At 33.3% G+C, this 26,442-nt stretch overlaps 1 protein-coding gene across 6 annotated transcripts in view; it reads right to left on the bottom strand.

Annotated features, from left to right (window-relative positions):
- Positions 1-26,442, bottom strand: part of LOC114327219 (calcium uptake protein 1 homolog, mitochondrial) — a 137,011-nt gene that overhangs the window by 103,830 nt on the left and 6,739 nt on the right. For 4 of the 6 annotated variants that reach the window (XM_028275758.2, XM_028275760.2, XM_028275757.2 and 1 more), the window contains exon 2: positions 20,551-20,698. In XM_028275758.2, coding sequence (XP_028131559.1) covers positions 20,551-20,698 — 148 coding nt within the window. Of the gene's footprint in view, positions 1-20,550; positions 20,699-25,432; positions 25,578-25,678; positions 25,698-26,442 lie in introns of those variants that run through there. The other 2 variants (XM_050657244.1, XM_050657238.1) reach the window with 1 other exon arrangement.

The raw sequence follows: 26,442 nt of genomic DNA, 5'->3' as shown, positions 1-26,442 counted from the left end.
GGACTCCCAACACATTGTCTGGAAGATTTGAGAAAATTTTTATGGATAGTCCATCGGTACTACAGGAAGATTTGCTTTTGATATTATTGATTGTTTGGATCAGTTCATATTTATCAACCGGTCTTATAAAGAATGAATTCGAAACCTTTCTTGAATTAGGGAGATAGGAAATGGGATCTTGTTGTGACGCAATAGTTGATGTTATATTTTTATTTGGCTGATATGCGGACACCTTTGGTAGTCCAGGGTTCGCGATGTTTTGGCTTAATTGTAATTAAAGGAAATGCTTTATTGAAAATACAGACAAGATTCAGAAAATCATTGAAATTATAATCGACGTCCATAGAAGGAAAGTGTCAGTCAGAGGTTAAGCATAAATTTTGAAATTTATGAAAATTCCGAGCGGAAAAAATCCTACCTAAACGTCGGGTTTTCGAGGAGGGTTTGCCGAAGATGTTTAACTTGGTATAAACCGCTGCATGATCAGATAGTCCCGCATTAACAGTTGTAGCGCAGACATCACGGGGTGAGAAATCTGAGACAATATAATCAATTATGGTAGATGAAGTTTTTGTAATCCTTGTAGGAGAATCAATGTGCATTGATAGACCATATGATTCAAATATGTTGACAAGGGACATTTGTGCATATGTTGAAGTCCCCGCATAAAATTTTTCTGCTTTTATGATTAAGATTAAGTTTCTTACTGTAAACTAAGGAAAACTCAAAGAATGCTTCACTTAATAGAAAGTCATATTTTATTACCAGAGAAAAATCATTATTTGTAGAAAGAATTAGGATGCCTCCATGAGCTGAACTTGGACGATCATACCTAGCAATAGTGGAATATTTTTCTATAAAAAGAGGCTCGTTGACTTCAAGCCAGTGCTCAGTAACCGCAACTATCGGTGGAAACCCTAATTCCTCTAGAAATATAAATAATTCATCAGTTTTATATCTTATAGAACGAATATTAATCAGAATCATGGTAAAGTTGTTATCACTAAAATAATTTGAGGATTCTAGTCCATCAGAACACGTCGCGATGTTTAAAAATTTCGTCTTGAAGAGGCAGCGGAATAGTAGTTTCGGTGGCATTCCCTTGATTTTTGCAGGTGAATAATTCTTTCCGAAGTTAGAAAAGACCTAAAAGCAGCAAGATCAGCGTCCAACTCATCTGCACCAATTCCATAAGCATCATTAAAATCTAGAAGAATTTTTCGTAGATCTTCACTCTTTGTAGGAAGTCCTTCGGAAGCCAGAAACAGTTTAACACTTGTGTTGGTATACTCATCATAAAATACTGATGCTGGTTGGTCGTGTAGAAAAGTAAGATGAAGTTTATGGCCTTTAAGATATCCGGTTCCCTTAATCTGGCTAAAAAATATCGACTATTTGAGTTATTGGTTAATCTAACTCTTGGTGGGGTCAATGGATCCAGATTAGTCGATGGTTCTAAAGTATCTTTCTTAATGAAATTAATATGGGTATGGAACGGATTCTTAGATTTGCAAATTTACATCTGCAGGCTTTGCGTACACATCGTGTTACAGCTAGAAAACTGCGAAATGATCTTTCCACATCCCGTAATGTTTAATGTTTAATGAGTAAATGCCAATTCGGTTAGAAAACATATTAAGGGAATTTGGAATCAGAGCCAAAATGCCTGCTACTGCTCCATTGTTAACGAGTGCAAAACTTAAACGTGCTATACGGTGTGAACTCGTTAACAGTGGATCAGTAGCAGACATTCTGGCTCTGATTCCAAAATCACTTAATCTGTTTCTAACCGAATTGGCACTTTACGAACCGAATATTACGGGCCACGGACTGTAGAAAGATCATTTCGCAGATGGCTAACTGTAACATGATGTGTATGCAAAGTCTGCAGATGTAAATAACGTTCATATACATATTTCTCTATGCCTTCTTAAAGCTCTTGAAACGCTGGATTGGTGGATTCCCATAACATCAGCAAGATATTGTTGCAATTGTCCATCTCTAATTAGAGCTACAATTTGGGCTGCTTGTTCTGACGTTATATTACTCATTTTTTGTAAGAACGCACTGTTACGGGTTAAAAGTCGCTAAGCAACTAGAAACGATTCTTATAAATAAGATTGTCATAATTTTTGCTTTATTGTCACAAGTACTGGCCTAAACAATTATAAAAATCAGGCTTCTATATTGTCTTGAACATTAGCTGCTATCAAGCCATTTTTAAGTCCGAAATCATATAGAAAATCAGGCATGAAGTAGGCTTTAGGTATACATTGCTACCTGTCTAGTAAGGGTCATCTCTTTGTCTTTACCTGTCTAGTGTCATATCTTGCTCACTTTTGATTTACACTTCATGAGGACAAGTTAGTATTGTCCTATGAAACTCCTTGAGGATATTTAATCAGAAGTAATCCAGATAACTAATTAAGAAATATTCAATTTGATGAAGTTGACGATTGTCTTGCTCAGCAAGGATTTAAAATATCTGGATATTTAGGTCCCCAAGACCTTTCTTTTTGGCCATACGCTATCTTTAAGGTAAGCTTTGTTTTTTTAACACCTGATTCGTTGTCTAAAGGGAAACCTTTAGTAATTTTAATTTATACCTTTTGCTCTGCTTGCATGCTGATGTATCTATTCATTTCAGGCCAACAATTTTTCTTTCTCTCCAATTCATTTTGATGTTGTGAGTTTTTTTTGAAACACCCTTGTCCAGGGTCGATATTTATATAACCTGTATATCTGTGAAGTATCCAAGTATGTAAATGCCGTACGACATCGTCCACGTGTATAACATCGACAAAAGAAAACATAAGGTAGGATTAAACCAATACTTCTCTTAAAAGAACGTTGTTTTGCCTGTCTAAGCCACCACACCATACAGCAGTCTGACAAATATCTTGGTTTTGTATTTTTTTTCTTGTAAATAGTACCTAAATATAATATTACATAGTTTTAAGAATTATAATATGGGTGTACGCTGAAAAGAATATTCTTAGAGGCAAATATAAACTTTAGTTGAGCTTTTTACCTTTTCCTTTTGGGTTTTTTTATATTTTCAATTAAGATTAATATGAATTATTTTAGTTTTGGTTAATAAGAATAAATAGTTTGTGAATTCTCCGATTTTTTTTATTTCTTATTATTATTTTTTTGTTTGGTAGAAAATAAAACTAGTTATTTACCTTCGCATACCTTCAATAAAAACTGGTAACATCGGCGAAGAGTAACATTTGGCGCTCCAACGTAAAATTTTTTGTTATTGTTTATTTTATAAAGCATTGAGTATTATTATTTAACAGATATTTTGATACACACTGCTGTACATAAATATTATTAGGCATAAAATTTTTGATTTTTGATATGGCATAGTGGCTTAATATTAATTATTATTACATATTACACAGATATTTTGATATACACTGCTGCACACAAATATTATTAGGCACAATATTTTTGATTTTTGTGCTTTGTGGACACTTTCTTGATTTCTTGCAAATAAATAGTTAATTTTATTTCTTTATTTCCAATATACAGGGTGGCTCAAAATTATTGCACCTCATAAAATATATATTGCATAGTATTTTATCGGTTTTAGTGTTCGGATTTAACCCAATAGTTGTGTATTGACTTACTACTAGCTCGCATAAATTAAAGTAGTAGTTGAAGTTATTTTTTTTTGTTTTTTGTAAGCTCGCATAACTTAAAGTAGTAGTTGAAGTTATTTTTTTTTGTTTTTTGTAACATTGGGTAAGGGTTGCGTGTTGCCATTTCACGCAAAAATATTTAAGAATAGGATACTATAATATACTGTTGAGATTTTTTTTTGTCTTTACTTTATACTTCATCTCTTATTTTATCATATTTTTTTATCTCTAACCGAGATAGGGTTTTATTTTATTCTTTTTCGGTTTACTTAATATGGAGGTTAATAGACTTTTGGGTGATGAACTCAGTTATGAGTTATCAATAAGAAGTTTACCAATTGATGCAAATGTACACACGAAAAGGGCTACGTTGAGAGAAGCTCTTAAAGCAGAAAGAGAGGGACAAAGAGATTCTCCTAAGGTGGTTAATATAGACCCATCTTTTGAGTTTTCGTTGTGCTCAGGGAAACTTAGCGATCTGGAAGAAGGTATAGAACATTTTAATGAACAGAACAGAACTAATGAATTTAAAAGAATTAGTTCCCGTCTAACACATGTTAAACTTAGACTTAACAGACTTCAATGCAACGAAAAACAGGAAGCTCAAAGGAATCAACTATTAGATTGGCACAAACGGTTACTATTAGAAGTCAACAGGATTTATGAGAGCTTTGGGAAAGATAATCAAGTAGAGCACATCTCACTTTTGGATACTTCAGTTCCATTATTGCCTGAAATTGTTCATTCCGGGTCTCATGAATGTGGTTTGGTAAACTCAGAATCATTAGCTGAAGAGCATCCTATTGAAGCTGCGCTGTTTGGAGCTACTAACAGTTCACCACCTGCAGGCAATAGAGTTTCATTCTTAAGGCAGGTTTTTGAAGAAAATCAACATGATAGCACGATACAACCACAAGTACATTCTCAAAGATGTTCTAGTTCTCTGAGGGTTTCAAGCAGAATATCAGATGGGAATCAAGAGTATATGTCCAGTGCTATAAATAGACCACTTAATTCAAGTAGAGAAATGAATTCTTCTGAAAATCACAATAGGCATACGGAACCACAAACTGATACAAGATTATCAAGGCACAATTTTAATAATGGAAGTAGTGCAACAGTACCTACAAGGGAGATTGATAATACTTTAGCTCGACATTTTAATCTGGAAACACCTTCATCTAACTTCAACAGTAAAATAATGGATTCGCTAGATTTCTTAAAGCATGATGTTCAGAACGTTGATATAAGTAGATGGAGATTACAATATGATGGAATCTCGAGCGTTACTAGTTTTCTAGAAAGAGTGGAGGAACTCAGAGTTTCAAGAGGAGTATCTAAAGAGAGACTACTTCGTTCGGCTCCAGAACTTTTTACCAAAGACGCCTTACTCTGGTACAGAATGGGAAATTTTACATCGTGGGATAATCTGGTCCAGGAACTTAGGTCTGCTTTCCAGCCCCATGACTATGAGAATTCCTTATGGGAGGAAATCCGAAGAAGAACACAGGGCTCACAGGAACGAGTTATAAACTATATTTCAGTCATGGAAAATCTATTCAAGAAACTATTGATCCCCCCTAACGAAGAAGAAAGACTGAATATCATTCGTAGGAATATGCTTCCTTATATTCAGCAGGGCTTGGCTTTAACAAAAATTAGCAACATCAGTGATCTTTGTTCATTAGCCAAGGCTATGGAAGCAATGGAAACAAGGATTCGACAATTTTGCCCTCCTCCTTCAAGCACCAGACTTTTGGTAGAACCTGAATTAGCTTATAGAAAGCCGTCAACTCCTATTTTTACGAGTCCGGTTACAACACCTGTGTTTACAGAAGAAGTTGCAAATAGCGATAAATCTGAACATTTGAATAAGGGTACATGCTTTAATTGTGGATCTGAGGGACACAAGTTTAAAAATTGTAACCAGCCTAAGAAGTTCTTCTGTTATAAATGTGGATGCAACAATGTGACAACGAAAAACTGTCCCAGATGTTCAAAAAAACGCAGCTTCTCTCCCTCGGTAAGTCGGACGAGTGGAGTGGAATGTAAATCAACTCCGACAACTGATAATACAGCGGTCCTTGAATACATTTTAGCCCATGCTGAAGGTGATCAACGACCATACTTGAGTGTCTCAATTCTTGGAAAGGATATACTTGGATTATTGGATAGTGGAGCATCACGAACCATTCTTGGAAAATCTGGTTGGGATGTGTTTAAAGACATTTGCCCATTAAATGAAGATAACAAGAAATCATGTATAGTTGCTTCAGGTGATTCATGTGAAAGTATAGGATCTATTACTGTACCAGTACGGTTAAGAGATCGGGTTCGTGTTTTGAATATTCTAGTTATCCCATCCCTTGTTTCTTCGCTTATTTTAGGTATTGACTTTTGGTCAGCTATGGGGATAGTCCCAGACCTTTTTAAGGGAGAATGGTTTTTTAACCGTGAAGAAGAGTTAAATAGTGTATTAATTTCTGGAATCCAGGACTTTGATTCATTAAATAAAGAACAATGTGATCAATTACAAAAGATTGTAGATAAAGCGTTTTTAGGAATGCCATCTCAAGAGACAGGATGTATAAAGGGCGTGGAGCATGTGATACATACCAATTCACCACCCATTAAACAAAGGTACTACCCATTGTCACCAGCTCTACAAAAGGTAGTTAATACCGAACTGGACCAAATGTTAGAAAAAGGCATAGTAGAACCTTCAACCTCACCGTGGTCGTCGCCCATAGTCATGGTACAAAAGAATGACAAATGGAGATTTTGTGTTAACTATAGAAAGTTAAATGCGGTAAGCGTTCCGGATGCATATCCAATTCCTTATGTGTCATCTATTCTAGATAAACTTCGAGATGCACGATATTTAACTACCTTGGATGTCAAATCAGCATATTGGCAAATAAATGTAGCTATGGAATCTAGACCTTTAACTGCTTTCACAGTGCCTAATAGAGGTTTATTTCAGTTTCGTCGTATGCCTTTTGGGCTACATTCAGCTCCTGCTACATGGCAGCGTGCAATTGACAATATTTTAGGTCCCGAATTAGACAGTTATGTTTTTGTATATCTTGATGATATAATTATTTGTACATCAACGTTTGAGCAGCATTTAAAAGTTTTAGAGACAGTATTTCAGCGTTTAACCGACGCTGGTGTTACTCTTAATAGGGAGAAGTGTTTAATATGTCGTTCAGAATTGAAGTATTTAGGCTACGTAGTAAATAAATCTGGATTACTTGTCGATCCAGAAAAGGTAGAAGCAATACTGGGAATACCGACACCGAGAACTGTTCAGGATGTTCGTCGGATTGTAGGTATGGCATCATGGTATAGGAGATTTATTCCATCATTTAGTACTGTTGTCTCACCGCTTACTCAACTTACTCGAAAAAATGTACAATTCGTTTGGAATAAGACATGCGAGGACGCCCTGAATAAGGTTAAAGAATATTTAGTTTCGGCACCCATTTTGGCGTGTCCAGATTTTTCTTTACCATTTATAGTAGAGACAGATGCAAGTGACTATGGATTGGGGGCTGTTCTTTCTCAAAAACATGGAGATGAAGAACACGTTATAGCTTACTTGAGTCGATCACTGACAAAAACCGAAAGGAAGTATTCTACTACAGAGAAAGAATGTCTCGCCGTTCTATTTGCTGTAGAGAAACTAAGACCATACTTAGAAGCTACTAAATTTGTAGTTATTACAGACCATTTTAGTTTAAAGTGGTTGTTTTCCATTAAAGACCCCATAGGCAGAATTGCTCGTTGGGCTCTGCGTTTGCAGGCATATGACTTTGAAGTCATACACCGGAAAGGAAAAGATCATCTAGTGCCTGACGCACTATCTCGTGCAGTTCCTTGCATAAATGCTTTGGATGTAGACTGTTCTACTTCTACACAGGTCATTCTAGACCGATGGTACTTGGGTATGATTTCCAAGGTCAACAAATTTCCTAGAAACTATCCACTTTGGAGGATAGAGGGAGGAAAACTTTTGAAGAATATAAAACCGCGATACCCTGAACTAGCTTTATCAGAGTGGGTAACGGTTGTTCCAAGGGAACAAAGACTAAACCTTATAAGAGATCATCATGATCCTCCAACGTATGGACACCTTGGCGTTTCAAAAACATTTGGAAGACTTAGTCAAAAATATTATTGGCCAAAGATGCGATCAGATATAGGACGCTATATAAAGAACTGTACAATATGTCAACGGATAAAACCAGAACAGCAACGTCCTAGAGGTCAATTGTTATCTCAGCAGCCGACTGCCACTCATCCATGGACTCTCATCAGTATAGACTTAGTTGGACCTTTACCTAGGACCACTTCAGGATTTTCGTATATTTTCACCGTGTTAGATTGCTTTTCCAAATTTATTTTAGCTTTCCCGATTAGAGCAGCGACATCAGCCAACATAGTTAAGTTGCTAGAAAATGAGGTGTTTCTAGTCTATGGTGTACCAGAGAGAATTTTGTTGGATAATGGAGCACAATTTCGTGGCCATACATTCCAACAACTTGTCTCAAACTATGGTATTGAATTAAAGTTTACAGCACTATACCATCCACAAGCTAATCCCGTGGAAAGAGTTCATAGAGTAATAAAAACTATGTTGACGGCCTATGTCTCTCAAAATCAAAGACACTGGGATCTTCTTTTGCCAAAGATTACATGTGCCTTGCGATGTTCGGTTCATGAAGTCACCGGAGTCTCACCGAACCTTATTAATTTTGGTAGGGAAATCAATCTGAATGGCAATAGAAATAGACATGAGTCTGAACAAGGTCAGTATAATATCGGAACAAGGAAGGAATCTCTGGATAAACTGTTTTCTGATGTTCGGAAGAAACTTAAGTCAGCGTATGAGAAAAGTAAAGTTCCATATAACCTGCGAAGAAGGACAGAAACATATAAAGTAGGGGACATGGTTTGGAGAAGAAATTTCGTTCAGTCTGATGCTACAAGATATTTCAGCGCAAAATTGGCCCAAAAGTTTGTAGGACCATTTAGTATTAAGAAAGTGGTCTCCCCATGGAGTTATGAACTTGTTGATGAAAATGGCTCTCATGCAGGAACCTGGAATGCAAAAGATTTGAAACCGGTTACTCAGGACAGTGAGGTTAAGGACATTAAGTCTAAACCTCCTGATGTGGAAGTATAGAGTTACAATGTGTTGAAAATTTTATTGTAAGATTTTGTTATCTTTACAAGTTTTTGTTTTATTTTTTTTGGTTTTGTTTTTTTTATTTTTGTTTTATTTTTATTTTGTTTTGTACCGTTAGGACTTAAAAGTTTCTTTGAAACTTTTTGCAAGTAAGGGTGGGGTTGTTACGGGTTAAAAGTCGCTAAGCAACTAGAAACGATTCTTATAAATAAGATTGTCATAATTTTTGCTTTATTGTCACAAGTACTGGCCTAAACAATTATAAAAATCAGGCTTCTATATTGTCTTGAACATTAGCTGCTATCAAGCCATTTTTAAGTCCGAAATCATATAGAAAATCAGGCATGAAGTAGGCTTTAGGTATACATTGCTACCTGTCTAGTAAGGGTCATCTCTTTGTCTTTACCTGTCTAGTGTCATATCTTGCTCACTTTTGATTTACACTTCATGAGGACAAGTTAGTATTGTCCTATGAAACTCCTTGAGGATATTTAATCAGAAGTAATCCAGATAACTAATTAAGAAATATTCAATTTGATGAAGTTGACGATTGTCTTGCTCAGCAAGGATTTAAAATATCTGGATATTTAGGTCCCCAAGACCTTTCTTTTTGGCCATACGCTATCTTTAAGGTAAGCTTTGTTTTTTTAACACCTGATTCGTTGTCTAAAGGGAAACCTTTAGTAATTTTAATTTATACCTTTTGCTCTGCTTGCATGCTGATGTATCTATTCATTTCAGGCCAACAATTTTTCTTTCTCTCCAATTCATTTTGATGTTGTGAGTTTTTTTTGAAACACCCTTGTCCAGGGTCGATATTTATATAACCTGTATATCTGTGAAGTATCCAAGTATGTAAATGCCGTACGACATCGTCCACGTGTATAACATCGACAAAAGAAAACATAAGGTAGGATTAAACCAATACTTCTCTTAAAAGAACGTTGTTTTGCCTGTCTAAGCCACCACACCATACAGCAGTCTGACAAATATCTTGGTTTTGTATTTTTTTTCTTGTAAATAGTATCTAAATATAATATTACATAGTTTTAAGAATTATAATATGGGTGTACGCTGAAAAGAATATTCTTAGAGGCAAATATAAACTTTAGTTGAGCTTTTTACCTTTTCCTTTTGGGTTTTTTTATATTTTCAATTAAGATTAATATGAATTATTTTAGTTTTGGTTAATAAGAATAAATAGTTTGTGAATTCTCCGATTTTTTTTATTTCTTATTATTATTTTTTTGTTTGGTAGAAAATAAAACTAGTTATTTACCTTCGCATACCTTCAATAAAAACTGGTAATATCGGCGAAGAGTAACAGCACCACCTCAGTGAAAACTTAAGCAGACATAGTACACAGATCAAATTTTTGAACACAAATGTCCAAAATAAATATTCTCTTTTAAGAACGTTTTGCTTACTGTTTTTTTTCTGCAAAAACACGCTTCAACTTGAAATGTTATGGGTTTGTAGACACCTAAGAACAGAACAAGTGCGTCGAGGTGGAGGTGTAGGTCGCGGTGGATGCTACTAGTTAAGTCGCGGTCGATGTCGACAGCACATAGCAAGGAGGTCACCTGCGCTGTCAGTCGAGCTAGAAACACTATCAAGTGAAGTAGTTTAATGAAATTTGAATGACAAAAAGACTGTGCTTTTGCGATATTGTGTCAGTCAAGTGATGATAGTAATGAAATCTCAGTTGTAAATAATCAGATCCTCCTTCATATTTCAAAAATTTACTAAATTTAATTACTTTAGAAATTCAAAAATAAACTGAATACAAAAAAGGGATTATATAAAAAGTATCAACTCAAATAGCGCAGGTAATGACAACTTGGCTTCGAACGGAGCAATCACAGGGAAGCATCCTTGTAGGCCTCGCAGTAGACACCCATGTAAAACAAACTCATTTTATTTTCAAAAGCATCGATGTAAACCTCCTGGATGGCATCGCGCTAAACCTCCACCGCGACTTACCTGCTCTGTTCTCTTCCATTCACTACAATGTGTTTGTTTTACATGGATATCGACATCGACCGCGACCTCCACCTCCACCTCCACCGCGACCCACTTGTTCTGTTCTTACCCTAAAGAAGACGATAGACGAGTATTATAACATTCTGCTAAAAATTAAAAATTATTTTTGAACTTTTTTTCTGTTTCAAAAATTATTAACATTTCACCCTTGTGATAAGATGGAGACAACTGAAATTTTTTGGATTATGATGCATCGAAAAATATATTATGTAAAAATTCTACTTGCACCAGTATCCAAATAATTGTAATAAAAAAAATTAAAAAATCATAAGTTTGATTGTAGCACCTCAACAGATGAAACGATTTCACGAAAATATTTAAACGCTTGAATATAAGGTATGAGTTTGTTTATAAATTATACGAGAATTCATCAGGTACTGTCTCAATGATTACAAATATACAACGATATAACAATGACATTTTTTAATACAACTATATTATTTGCACTATAGTCTATATCATTTTTACCATGAATTCTTATATAATTTTTTAGGTAACTTTAAGAGGAAACAGTAGCGATCAACAGGTAGCGAAAACGCGTTCCAAGATTGCGGCTGTAATTTTGAATATTTTTCGAGATATTTGGCACACGTATTCGTAATAAAATAAAGAATGGCGGTACAGAGCCCAATTTGAAAAATATATTAATATGTGGAAATTACTCTGTAATTAAATACAATATGAAAAAAACGAGCCTGTACCGCCATTAAGAAGAACAAAAAATACAATTTCTTCAAATAAACTTTTTTATTCGATGCCTAGATTTTGTGTCATTTTGGAACTACTAAAATTTTTTATTTCATTAGTAGTTCCAAAATGACACAAAATCTAGACATCGGATAAAAAAGTTCATTTGAAGAAAGTGTATTTTTTTGTTCTTCTTAATGGCGGTACAGGCTCGTTTTTTTAATATTGTATTTAATTACAGAGTACTTTTCACATATTAATATATTTTTCAAATTTACGAATACGTGTGCCAAATATCTCGAAAAAATATTCAATATTACAGCCGCAATCTTGGAACGCGTTTTGACTACCTGTTGATCGCTACTGTATCACCTTAAATAAACTTAGATGCATAAACATAAATATAATATTATGTAAACTTCAATTTAAAGCTAACTAAAAAAATCTCGAAACAATTTCAATTAACTAATAGTACATATTTATAAAAAACTATTATAAAAAAACGAAAAGGCAAAACAATGAAAAAAAGTATGCTGTCAATTTTTTTTAGCAGACTTATTCTCTTCCATTACTTAAATTACCTTTATACAGGGTGTTCCAAAAAGATTGGTCATAAATTATACCACAGATTCTGGGACCAAAAATGGTTGATTGAACCTCACCTATATACCAAAGTGCACACAAAAAAAGTTACAAAATGAAAATCGATTTTTTTTTCATATATCGAAAGCTCTTAGAGATTTTTATTGAAAATGGACATGTGGCACTCTTATGGCAGCAAATTCTTAACAAAAAATTAAAGTGAAATTTGTGCACCCCATAAAAATTTTATGGGGGTTTTGTTCCCTTAAACCCCCCAAACTTTTGTGTACGTTCCAATTAAATTATTATTGTGGCACCATTAGTTAAACACAATCTTTTTAAAACTTTTTTGCCTCTTGATACTTTTTCGATAAGCCAGTGTTTATCGAGATATTTTGAATATTTGTCGAATCCACCACTTATTGGTATATGGTTAAGTACGATTATAGAGACCTGTTAATAATCTGAAAATTCATTTATAATTTATATTTTTAGGTATATTTTGAAAAAGAAGCCACATCTCGTTAAAAGGTGACTTATCAAAAAAAGACTAAGAGGCAAAAAAGTTTTATAAACACTGTGTTTAACTAATAGTACCACAATAATAGTTTAATTGAAACGTACACAAACATTTGGGGGGTTTAAAGGAACAAAACCCCCATAAAATTTTTATGTAAATATATTAAAAAAGAAGTCGCATCTCGATAAACACTGGCGTATCAAAAAATACTAAGAGGCAAAAAAGTTTTAAAAACGTTGTGTTTAACTAATGGTACCACAATAATGAATTAATTGGAACGTACACAAAAGTTTGGGGGGGGGGTTTAAGGGAACAAAACCCCCATAAAATTTTTATGGGGTTGACAAATTTCAATATAATATTGTTTTAAGATGTTCCTGCCATAAGAATGATACATGTGCATTTTCAATAAAAAATCTCTAATAGTTTTCGATATATTGAAAAAAATCGATTTTCATATTGTAACTTCAAAGGGCTTACATTTTTTATGAGCACATTTGTACTAAGATAAGTTAGGTTAAATCGAACTATTTTTGACCCCAGAACGTGTGGAATAATTTATGACCAATCTTTTCGGGACACCCTGTATATACCTACGGTCATTTTACGGATGACAGTCAGTAGGAGGAAAGGGTGGATAGATGAAGTGAACACCGATACTGAAAAGATATTACGGGTGGAAAATACGAGGAGAGCAGCCAGGGAAAGAGATACTTGGTGGCAGATGCTGGGGAGAGAGAGAATGGTAAACAGAAAATAATAATATTGATATCATGACGGTTGCTAACCATATAGTAAATTTGCCTATATTAAAATGATAACAAGAAACTGCAAATGTACAAAATTAACCACAAAGTTACTGCTTAATCATAATATATTTGTAAAAGTAAATTGGCAGTTGCCAGCAGGCAAACTTACTGACTTTTGGCAAAGTATTTCTTACCATGTTTAAATCGGCAGATTTACTAAAACTGTTTACAGTGTAAGTAAGTAAAAAGATTTTAAAGTAAGGAGAAAAAGAATAATATAAGTACTGTAACTAATGTTTCAATTTATTATCTGTTTATTGAGCAAAAGTATTTAATGCAATTCGAATATTTTCTTTATATTATTTGTGTTTATGCATTTAATTATTTCTTTTATATAAATAATGATTTGCATGAAGTTTTTAATTCATGTGGTAATATTATAAAAAAAAAATTGAACTTATTTGAAACACAAAGATATTATTGCAATACATTTTAACATTTATGGAATTACTAAGAGCAAAATTATTATTCAGTCTTCAAAAAAGACTGGATGACCAAAGAAATTATTCAGTTAATGGAAAAGAGAAGATTAGTTAAAATGGTAATAGTTAAGATGGTAACACTTACCAAGAAATACAAGAGAAGATAATAAAAGGCGAAAAAATTGGCTGAATGAGAAATGCTGCGAAATTAAAACATTACAGCAATTTCAGAAGCAGATATCTTAACAAAGGAATAGACTCACACAATATAACAAACAAAGAAGTGATTTATGCATTGAAAAATAGAAAAATTCTAGATGTAAACGAGGTGCCTATTGGTAGGGGAGCCCAAGCGGGGATTTTTGCAGTTACTCGAGCGCGTAAGATTATTATATGGGGAGAAACCTTGTACCCTGTAAATGTACTTCTACCATATATTAACTCTTAATGTAGGGGAGTTCGTTAGGGGGGGCCGAAAAAAAAATATATCCTTAGAAAAACTCCAAATCGTCAGATTAAGATAAGGTAAGTTAAGTACATGCAAAGGAGTGTATATTTCAAAAATCTGACGATTTGAGCGGGGCGTAAGGAAATGGGTGAGTCAAAGTTTCACAAGAAAACAGCGAATATTTCGCGAAATGAATAACATATCGAAAAACTAAAAAACATGTGCTCATTATTTTTCAAAAATCTGTCGAATGATACCAAACGCGATTCTCCACGGAGAGGGGTGTGGGGTAAATTTAAAATTTTAAATACGAATTCCGCGATAGTTCGCGAAATGAACATCAGACCGAAAAACTGAAAAATACACATATTCAATATTTTTCAAAAATCTATCGAATGGCATTAAACACGACCCCCCACGGAGGTGGGGTCGGGGGTTACTTTAAAATGTTAAATGGGAGTCCCCATTTTTTATTGCAGATTTGGATTCCTTACGTAAAAATAAGTAACTTTTATTCGAAACATTTTTTTATTAAATTATGGACAGATGGCGCTATAATCGAAAAAAATAACGATTGTGAGAAATGGAAAATTTAATTAAAAAATGGAAAGTCCCCTCTAAAATGGAAAACTTTACTTAACTTTTTTTGGTTTCAGGACCTACTCTTCACAACCCAATAGGTCGCCAAAGCGCTCGAGTGACTGCACATTTAGCATACTTTCCTCCCCTAGTATATCGAACTAAACTCGCTTAATGAAAATAATTTTTATATGCTTATTAAATGATTTAATACGGTTTATGAAAATGAAGAAATACCAAATGACTGGATGACTGACTATCGTTCCAATTCCAAAGAGGAAGAATGTTAAAGAGTGTAAGATCATAGGACAATAAGTTTAATCATGATTCGTGATGTTAGAAGAGAATATTCTCAAGAGAATATTCTCGGCCAGAAAATTCTCTCGAGAATATTCTCGGCAAAAATTTTTCTATATTTTCAAAAACCGAAACAAAAATAAAAACTAGATACGGGTCAAATTATTATAATTTAAAAAATATGTAGGTATATTGTTTTTGCCAATCCCATGAACCACTAGCAAGGGTGTTGACAGTGTCAATATTTATTGTTTTGGTGCAATATTAACGTGCACATATTGAGAATGGTGTTCATTTAAGCAGAGAAGAACAAGTTGAGGAAACTGAGTTTGTAGATAATTTAGCAACTTTAAAAATGGTGATGAGTCGGCTGAAATAATGGCAGATTTGGCACTTTATCGGCCTAAGGAGGGATCTTTTGGAAAACCATACGTTGTAAAATCAATTGAAAAACTAGACTTAATCATATGGTGAAAACGTACATGTTTCGGAACAAAATTAACTAAAATAGTAGTTGATATATTATTAAGCATGCTTTCATCCAGTGCAGAGACTGAAAGAAGTTTCAGTACTTATGGTTTTTTTAATCCACTCCTCTAAAAGAAACCGGCTCACTGCTGAACGGGCTCGTAAGGTAACTTTTATTGCTCACAATTTAAAATTGTTAGACGTAGACCAATCCATGACTGAGCTGGCCACTCGTGAAAAACAATCCCACAACTCATCAGTACATTGAAATGCAGATTGTAGATGACTAGGATGAGCTAATGATAGAAATAGATTCTGAACATGAGGTCTCATATTTTATCATACATACCACATCGATTATTTGCTGTTAAAAAGAAAATTTCATTTTTTTATCAAAGAAATTTTGTGTATTCTGTTGTTTTTGTATTTTTTATATAAAAGAACACTGCTGTTTCGTCTCATAATTTTGTATATAACATCATGATTTTTAAAACCCCATTTTTCATCTTCAACAATATTCTTAAGTGCGTCATGGGGTCCATTCTCAGAAAATTTTCCATATTGAGAATGTTCTCGAGAATATTCTCCGATTTTTCATTTTCGAGAATTTTTTAACACTAATCATGATAGTCTGAATAATCACAGATTTGGCTTAGTAAGGGATTAGATCCAAAGTGCATATGATGGTTTATATTAAGACATCAAAGACACCAACTAGATGTGATGATAACAGACAAAATCAGATCATGAACAGTCAGTGTTGCTATAGTCCAGGAACCAAAGCTTTTCACCTCGCAATTTTTACAGAATGGATCAATTTGCTTGAAAATTTGAGAATAAGTAGTGGATAGTCCATGGATCAAAATCTGTATGATGCCGACAGGCGTTTTTACTATGGGGGTGGTTGCCACCCCATCTCGGGGGTGGAAATTTTTTATTATATTTTGACTACAAAAGTTAATAAAAACATTCATTCTAAGCAAAAAATGTTCTATACATTTTTTTGATAAAATTAATAGTTTTTGATTTATTCGCTATCGAAAGTGTTAGTTTTATATCTAAAAAATCAATGTTTTTCGATGGTATACTCATTTACGATTCAGTCAATTTTTGCCGTAGAACAAATTTTATCAAACCAAGTTCTTGGGAATTAAATTACCTACCTACAATTTCATATTTAAACATTTTTTCGCATCTCTGATGGTAATCTTTCTATTCTGAAGAAAATGGCATTTTTTGCCAAATTGCAAACATTCGTTATTCGCTTTAAACTTCAGTTTTTTTTTAAACTAATCAATAAACTTCTAGAATCTATTAATAATACATAAATAAAGAAGAATAAATAAGGCCAATGACTAAAAACACCGCTAAATTACATTATTATGCTTCCAATTAGATTTCTTCTTTTTTTTTAACCGTACCTTTTTATTTTTTATCTTAGAAAGTTCGTTAAAAAAAATTTTGTAGGTTTTTACAAGATCTATAAAGCTATCAATATTAAATCCTTTTAAAATTCTCAGTCACAAAAAGAGGTGGCATTGAAAGGTGGTTTTCGCATGATATTACAAGTTTTAATTGTCAATAGCTCACTCAATTTTTGCCGTAAAAAAATATTTTTCTTGGGAATTAAATAAGCTACAATTTTATATTAAAATATTTTTTCGTATCTCTGATGCTAATCTTCCTATTCTGAAGAAAAGGGCATTTTTTAACAAACTACAAAAACTCGTTATTCGCTTTTAACTCCATTTTTTTAAAAACTGATCATTTTAAGCCGATCAAACTTCTAGAACCTATTAAAAATACATAAATCAAGAAAACCAAATCAGGTCAATGACAAATTTTAATTAAGGTGGTGATTAGGGGGTTGTTTACGATCACTTTTTTGTTGAAAAAAATGACATTCTGACATTCTTTTCATTATGTCACTTAATTTTTTGAGCTAGAGATTTTTTTTATTTCTGGAGATACATAGTTTTCCGTCCTTTGACTTTGAAACTACAATATTTAGCATTTGACGAAGAAGAGCCAACATCTAATAAAGTATAGTTCGATTACTATTGGTCTTAAAGAAAATAAAAAAAAACGGTTTTCTTTATTTTTTCAAAAGGTACATTTTTGTTAAGTAAAGTTGTTTTGATAAAACGAAAACTTTTGGAGTTCTTAGCAGAAAACTTATTAAAAACATTGATTTTTTCGATATAAAACTAACACCTTCGATAGCGAATAAATTGAAAACTATTAATTTTATTAAAAAAATATATAAAATATTTTTTGCTTATAATGAATGTTTTTACCAACTCTTGCGTTCAAAATATAATAAACAATTTCCAACCCCCATATATATGATCCCCAGGATATATGATCCTTGGACTATCCACTACTTACTCTCAAATTTTTAAGCAAATCGATCTATTCTGTAAAAATTGCGAGGTTTTGTCCTATTTTAAGCTTCATTACTTGGACTACTACAAATATAAAGAGGGACGACTGGGTAAGATCAAAAACAAAAGTCGAGGATATTACAAGAAAAATTGCCAAACGTAAATGGAGCTTCACAGACCACACTACTAGACAAAAAAACCAACGTTGGAATGCCACAATACAATATTGGAGATTTTCCGAAGGTAGAGGACCACAAGGAAGACCACAGACGAGATGGGTAGATGACATAAACACAATCCATCCATCCAATGGCACTACAGCCCAAATCGAGCCTTGGCCTCCTTCAATAAGCTTCTCCAATCATTTCGATTTACCGCTGTTCTTTTCCATGAACGGGTTCCCAGGAAGTTCCTGGCATCCTCATCGACTTCGTCTTCCCATCTCTTTTTAGGTCTTCCAACAGGTCTTCTTCCCTGCATTCTTGCATTCAGCAATTTTCTGGGGATTCTATTCTCATGCATGCGGACCACGTGCCCTGCCCGCCGTAGTCTCTGCAGTTTAGTGTGTTGTGCTAGAGTTGGTTCGCTATATTGCTCGTATATTTCTCTATTATACCTAATTCGCCAGTTGTTATTTTCACTTATTGGGCCCAGTATCCTACGTAATACTTTTCTTTCAAACACATCTAATGCATTGGCAGATTTCTGTGTCACCACCCATGTTTCGCAGCCATAACTTACTATGGGCCTGATTATTGTTTTATATACCCGGAGTTTTGTTTTCCGGTGTACGTCTCGCGATTTGAATATGTGGCCCATCGCGAAATAGGCTTTATTTGCCAGCACAAGCCTTCTATTTATTTCCGGTTCTTCTTCATTGCTTGCAACCAGATCCATTCCTAGGTACGTGAATCTATTCACATGTTCTATATCGTCAATAAAGTGTTGTTGCGCCGGTCTATTTGATCTGGTTTGTATGAGTAGTTTTGTTTTATTTGTGTTTATTGCTAGCCCTACTGCTTCTGCACTCTGTTTTAACTCAACGTAGGTTTCTTCCGCTGCATTCATTGTTCTGCTCATTATGTTTATATCATCCGCGTATGCTGCTAATTGGGTAGATTTGTTTGTAAGTATGTTATTTCCGCTTACCGTCAACCGTCTAATTACATATTCAAGAACAAGATTAAAAAGCGTTGGAGCCAGTCCGTCGCCTTGTTTCAGTCCTTGCGTTATCGTAAACGCATCAGTGATCTGTCCTTGAATACATACTTGTGCTTCTGTTTCTGTCATTGTCATTTGCACTAGTCGTATTAATTTTGATGGTATGCTAAATTCTTCCAATTTATTAGGTAGAATTGTTCTATCTATTGAATCATAGGCTTGTTTAAAATCTACAAAGAGACTGTAAACGTCCATGTCATATTCCCATGCTTTGGCTAGTATGTGTTTAACTGTAAATAGTTGGTCGATGGTAGATCTATTTTGCCTAAACCCTGCTTGATATTCCCCGATGATTTTTTTCGTGAGAGGTTGAAGTCTTCGATTAAGGATGTTTGTGAATATTTTGTATCCCGACATAAACACAATAGCCAGAACAAATTAAAAGTATGTTGCTCAGAATAAAGATTGATGGAAGGAGTTGGGAGAGTTTATGTCCATAAATGGATGATAGAGGGCTAAGAAGAAGAAGAATCTGAATAATGAGAAAAGCTTGCAATAGACTCTTTGTGTTCTTTCCTCAAATATATGGCAAAATTTTGGTAATGAATTAATGCTCTTATTAAAATGACATATATTTTTTAAAAAGCTACAAAATTTATATTAAAAATAAACAAAAATTCGATAAATAGTTTAAAAAATCATGTTATTGTGTTAATAAAAAAAAACAAAATATAAATCTTACAGGATAAAAGCATAACCTAGCAGATAGTGCAAAACAATGTAGATAGGTTTTTTCGGTTACATACAAGCATTATTTTATGACGTTAGGCAAAAAGTACAAATAACCAATTCTAAAATTTTGTAGCTTCATTTTTTTTTATTAAAGAATATATAAAATTAAATACTTTCTAGATTAGTAACACTACAAAAACTTAGTTTACTTTTTAAGACAATTTTTGAGGTATGAATTTATAAAAATACATATTTGACGTCATCAAAGAATAAAAATATAATGAACCATATTGTGGACGCTTTGATAGAATTACTCTGTAAACAGTTAGTTAATAGAATAATTTCACATAGCTGAAATGTATGATTTAGATTACAGCAATATTATTTTTCATTTTGTATTGTTTTATAGTTTCTGCTGCATTGAGTACTGAATATTATGGTCTTAAATTATAACAGAAATGTATAATAATATGTGATATACCATTAATTTGTACCTCCAAAAATTGCCAAAAAGTAACCTAAGCTATATAAATAAGCACTAACACCTAAATTTATTAGCAAGATATAAAATAGTTCTTACCTTTCTATCTCTAAATCCTATTTTTTCCCTTCTGTGCTTTTTCTTCTTGGTATCATCCTCAGCAGAATCATCCAGTTCCTCCCTTGGAATGTGAATTCCTTCTCTAATATTCTCACTTTCTGCTTTAACTGATAATAACTTTTTCAACCTTAAAACAAACAAAATGATTAATTTTCTTGAATATATATAAAACAATTGATTATTTATTTATTTAAATACAGTAAAATCTCCGTTAACCGAAAACTTTTTAACCGAAACATTGTTAAACCGAAATGGCTGACAGTTTTAATAATTTCGTCAATAAAAAGTACATTTAAAAAAGCAATAAAATTCAGGAAAAAGAACATGTTTGGAGCATCTTCTATTTTCTTTTATGTTTTCCTTTGACAACGATGTTTTGTAGCTATATCTCTCCAATACTATGTAATTTGATAATAATAATAATATCGTATGGCACTTTTGCTGGGGAGATCCTTTTGGACAGTTCCGGCGCCATTTACATGTTTTAACCCTGTTTCAACTAGTGCCGATATACACTAGCCCAGGGGGACCGACGGCTTAACGTGCTCTCCGAGGCATGGTGAGACGGCTAGTGTCATTATGGAAATGAAAATGGTTTGTCTTTGTCAGGGCTCGAACCCACGTGCACTGGCGTATGAGGCCAGCGGTATTGCCGTTACTCCACGACCGCTCACATGTGCGGCCACTCTCTCCAATACTATGTAATTTGATACAAGAAGAATACACAAAACAATGTTATTTTTAACCGAAATTCGCGTTATCCGAAACGGCCTCCCCCCCAATTATTTCAGTTAATGGAGATTCCACTGTAATTAACATGCATGTGATATCCATGGTCATTAGCACAAGCTACAGTTTACATTTGAGAAACTCAACCATAACACTGCACACAAAATTAAAAGTAGCAAGAGCACTCACTTTTCCCATAGCTACGTGTGCATCTGAAACGTGGATCTTGAAGAAAACAGATAAGAACAAAATTGAGGCTTTTGAGACGGGGGTATACTACCGCATGTTGAGAATAGCTTGGGGTGAACAGCGAACACATGTATCCATAATAGAATAATCAATATAAAAGATTGGTTGCTTAAACAAATACAACAGAGGTACTTGCACAATAGAAAAACTTATCATCAAGAGCAAATTTGAAGGGAAAAGACATAGGGAAAGATCTCCAACCCATTGGGTGGATCAAACAAAAACACTGATCAACCGAGGAATTCAAGAGGCCGCACAACTACCCCAATTTGATGACAATAGAGGAGCAAGACTGAGCTGTTAGCGTATTTTGATTATGTAAATCCAGTAAACCTCTGTTAACCGAAACCTTTTTAACCGAAACATTGTTTAATCAAAACGGCAGATTTCGTCAATAGAAATTAAATTTTTATCGCAAAACGGAAACAATTCGATGTTAATTTATCAACATCTTCAACATTGTGTTCATACAACTAAAGAAAATTAAATATACAACACATTGCGAAATCACCTCATAATATGTTTTAATACCAACTGTGCCCAAGAATACTATGTAATTTGATATATAGACCGGGCAGTATCGTCGCCCCCGCTAGCGAAATTATTCCGATTCGATTTTTTTGCACAAACTTACTCAAAAAGAGGTCCTCATAACATATCCACAGGGTGCCGGGCGGTGCCGTGGTCGAAAAATTGTTTAAACAATTTTTTTTTAAACAATTCACAAAAATAATTTTTTCATTTCGAACAAAATTTTTTTAGATAAATTGGCTTATTCTGAGCAAAAAAGGTCTCTTGTCATTGTCGAGTTATATGCGATTAAATATTTGAAAAATGCGAAAATGGCAATTTTCAAGGCTTAATAACTCGATTAAACATTATTATTATGAAATTCAAAAAGTCACCAAATCAAGTTTCAAATCCCTTCTTCAAGGTCCGGAAGAGATTTTTGTCATTATTTTATTAGAAAGCTGTTATTTTTAATTATTAACAATTAGCGCTATAGTCCAGGATTTATCGTCGCCCCCGTTAGTGAAATTATTCCGATTACATTTTTTTGCAGAAACTTACTCAAAACGAGGTCCTTATAACATATCCACAGGGTGCCGGGCGGTGACGTGGTCGAAAAATTGTTTAAACAATTTTTATTAAACAAATTCACAAAAATAATTTTTTCACTTCAAACAATTTTTTTTAGATAATTTGGGACATTCTGAGCAAAAAATGTCTCCTGTGATTTTTTTCTAAAATTGATTGTTGTCGAATTATACGCGATTTATAATTTGAAAAATGCGAAAATGGCCATATAACTCGACAACAATCAATTTTAGAGAAAAATCACAAGAGTCCTTTTTTGCTTAGAATAACCCAAATTATCTAAAAAAAATCGTTCGCAATAAAAAAATATTTTTGTGAATTTATTTAAAAAAATTGTGTGTACCCTATTCCACGAACATACGCCTGTTTTAGATTACTTCGACAACGAATATTTTACTGTGCATAATAAGAAGAACGAAAGTAAATTGCAAATTACATTGTTGTTTATTGGAATAATTATTAGCGCCATTTACTTTCGTACTTCTTATGTTGCATAGTAAAATATTCGTTGTCGAAGTAATCCAAAACAGGCGTATGTTCGTGGAATGGCCCATAAACAATTTTTCGACCACGGCACCGCCCGGCACCCTGTGGATATGTTATAAGGACCTCGTTTTGAGTAAGTTTCTGCAAAAAATGGAATCGGAATAATTTCACTAACGGGGGCGACGGATAAATCCTGGACTATAGCGCCAATTGTTAATAATTAAAAATAACAGCTTTGTAATAAAATAATGACAAAGATCTCTTCAGGACCTTGAAGAAGGGGTTTGAAACTTAAATTGGTCACTTTTTGAATTGCATAATAATAATGTTTACTCGAGTTATTAAGCCTTGAAAATGGCTATTTTCGAATTTTTCAAATTTTTAATCGCATATAACTCGACAACAATCAATTTTAGAAAAAAATGACAAGAGACCTTTTTTGCTCAGAATAAGCCAATTTATCTAAAAAAATTTTGTTCGAAGTGAAAAAATTATTTTTGTGAATTTGTTTAAAAAAAATTGTTTAAACAATTTTTAGACCACGGCACCGCCCGGCACCCTGTGGATATGTTATAAAGACCTCTTTTTGAGTAAGTTTCTGCAAAAAAATCGAATCGGAATAATTTCGCTAGCGGGGGCGACGATACTGGCCGATCTAATAAGAAAAATACAAAAATCAATGTTATTTTTAACCGAAATTCTTGATGTTGTTCTGAAGCTATTTCCTTGTGGCATTTTTATAATTAACTATTTAGATGGGAAAGTAGTATTTTGTATTTTGACAACTACACCCGATTTGGGCGTCGAAACGTTAATAAAATTATTTTCTTCAATTTAATTGTGGCTTATTTCCCATCTAAATAGTTAATTACGAAATTCTTGTTATCCGAAACGGCCTCCCCCCAATTATTTCAGTTAACGGAGGTTTTACTGTACCGGGTATCCCAATAAGAACGGCTCTCGGCCATATCTCAGGAACCGTCTATAGTACAGCTTTGGGAAAAAAATGTATAACAAAAGTTGTCTCGGGAAAAGCCTGGAAATTATTTTCATAATTGTAGGTTCACCGCTAGAGGGCGTAATTGAATATCAAAAATTAAAAAATCTAGATTTTACAAAATTTGCCTAATGAAAGTGCACTGGAAATCCGATCATCGTATTCTTCATAAAATTCTACGCATATTTGGTTTGACAAGTTTACGTCTACCTTTGCAAATAAGAAGTAGGGGTGAGTGGGAACCTTGTTATGAAAAAATGGCTGTAAGTCCGGTTCTGCTAAATCGAATTTTGCAAACTTGGTCTTGTTGAAAACAAATCTTTTTCGTCAATGTAACAGTTATAATTTCGAACCAGCCTAATAAGTAATTTGCCAGCTAGGAGGCGTTATTTAATATTTTTCAAAAATCTAGTTTTCTTTGGAAAATATTAAATACAAGTATGCATTTTTAATCCTGTATTATAAAATTAGATTGAATGGGGAACTTGCACATTTTTTTTTATTACATAATAATGTTCAGTTTTGTATAAAAATGAGATTTGCAAAATTTCGCGCTTCAAAAACTCATAATAACTTAGAAATACAAATTTAAAGTCTTCTTTATTTTAAAGTAGTTCAGACGGCCCGTGACGTCACATAGTTTTACATTAGTTTTTTATATGGTTATATCAGTGATGTGGGAGGGTTATATGTACGTATATTCTTCTTCTTCTTTAGTTTATTGGCCTCCACCTACTTGGGTATTTGGCCACAGCATCGTCGCGAAATATGGGAAAATATTTATATTGTAATGACATTTTTTTATCGTATGTCATTGTAATAATATAAAAAATATACCAGTTTGTTGGGATTGGAGTTTACAGTTTTTGAAGGAAAAAAGAGAAAGATTAATATGGAAAATAAAGAAAAACTTTATAAGTATTATTTAGTGCCATTCTGTACAAGTACAAGCATTCAAAACCCCAATAAAATATTTATTAGATTACCAAGGGATAAAAAACGCCGTTTAAAGTGGTTATTTGCATGTCGAAAAAATATATTTCAGATAATACACAAGGTCTTCATGTATGTCAAGATCATTTTATCGTAAGTAGTCTGTTGTCTGCTTAATAGTGTTAAATAAAACAAGTATATTTTTTCATATTTCTGTGTTTTATAATATTGCCACTATACTTAATAGGAAAAGTGTGTACCTACTAAGTTTTATCGTTAAATACTTATGAGAATAATAATCAGAATAAAATCACAGTATAAAATTAGTAGGTATAATGGGAGTATAATATACATAATATATGTACTTACTTATCTGCTTTAACTCCCCGAACTTCTCCGACGGAAAAATTTTCACTTTTTTGAAAATATGTAGCCACCATACACATATCAACTATAGGTAAGTTATCAGACTGCCCTTTACAAAAACCCTCTTCGGTCATTTTAAAAAATATATCTTAAAAACACTCAAATATATCAGAAATAGAAATTATCAAATATATTTATAAAACTTAGTGTCAGTGTCAAAACGAACGCCAAACTTATGAGGGAACTTACACATTTTTTTATTACGTAATATTATTCAGTTTCCTTTAAAAATAATATTTCCAAACTTTCACGCGATAAAACCTCATAATAACTTAGAAGATAATTTAATAATGCCTGGTTGCACCAACATATCTTAAGCTCCAGCTTAGCTAAGATCTACTTATAAATAGTGCCTCCTTGAGTATCACTTACGTTGCACCATAATTTTAGATTCTTACCTTATTTTCAATCCTATCTATTATTATATTATGGTATTCTTATTGTAATATATTATAATTATATTATATTAATTCTTATGATATTCTCGACTTAAGCTTAAGATCTGTTGGTGCAACCGGGCATAAAATCTATATATTTTTTCTGTTTTCTGGCCTTGGTTTAGAAGAACCCTTAGCCAATGTAAAATAGTTCAAACAATCAAAAACGCTTGTGACGTTACATCACTGTATTTTCTACTGACGTTTATAATGTCTAATTTAAAATTAGGCATTCCAATGAAACGTCAAACATGGCCGGGTGTGGGCAAAATCTAACCTTACATCGACATTAATTTGTAAAGAAAATCCTGTTTGGTTGTTTTTTTTATGTTAATTGTGTAGGAAAATCTGCGAAATTGTGATAACAAATTAAATATGAAGTGGTTTATCGCCTACAGAACTGAATTATCCCATATTAGTTACCAGTTTGGGTCAATACCTACTATGGGATAATTCAGTTATGTAGGCGATAAACTAGTTTATATTTATTTGCTATCACAATTTCGGTGCACAATT

Source organism: Diabrotica virgifera, chromosome 1 (assembly GCF_917563875.1).
Source record: "Diabrotica virgifera virgifera chromosome 1, PGI_DIABVI_V3a".
NCBI lineage: Eukaryota > Metazoa > Arthropoda > Insecta > Coleoptera > Chrysomelidae > Diabrotica > Diabrotica virgifera.
The sequence above is the reverse complement of the archived record's forward strand: the minus strand, read 5'-3'. Positions and strand labels throughout refer to the sequence as shown.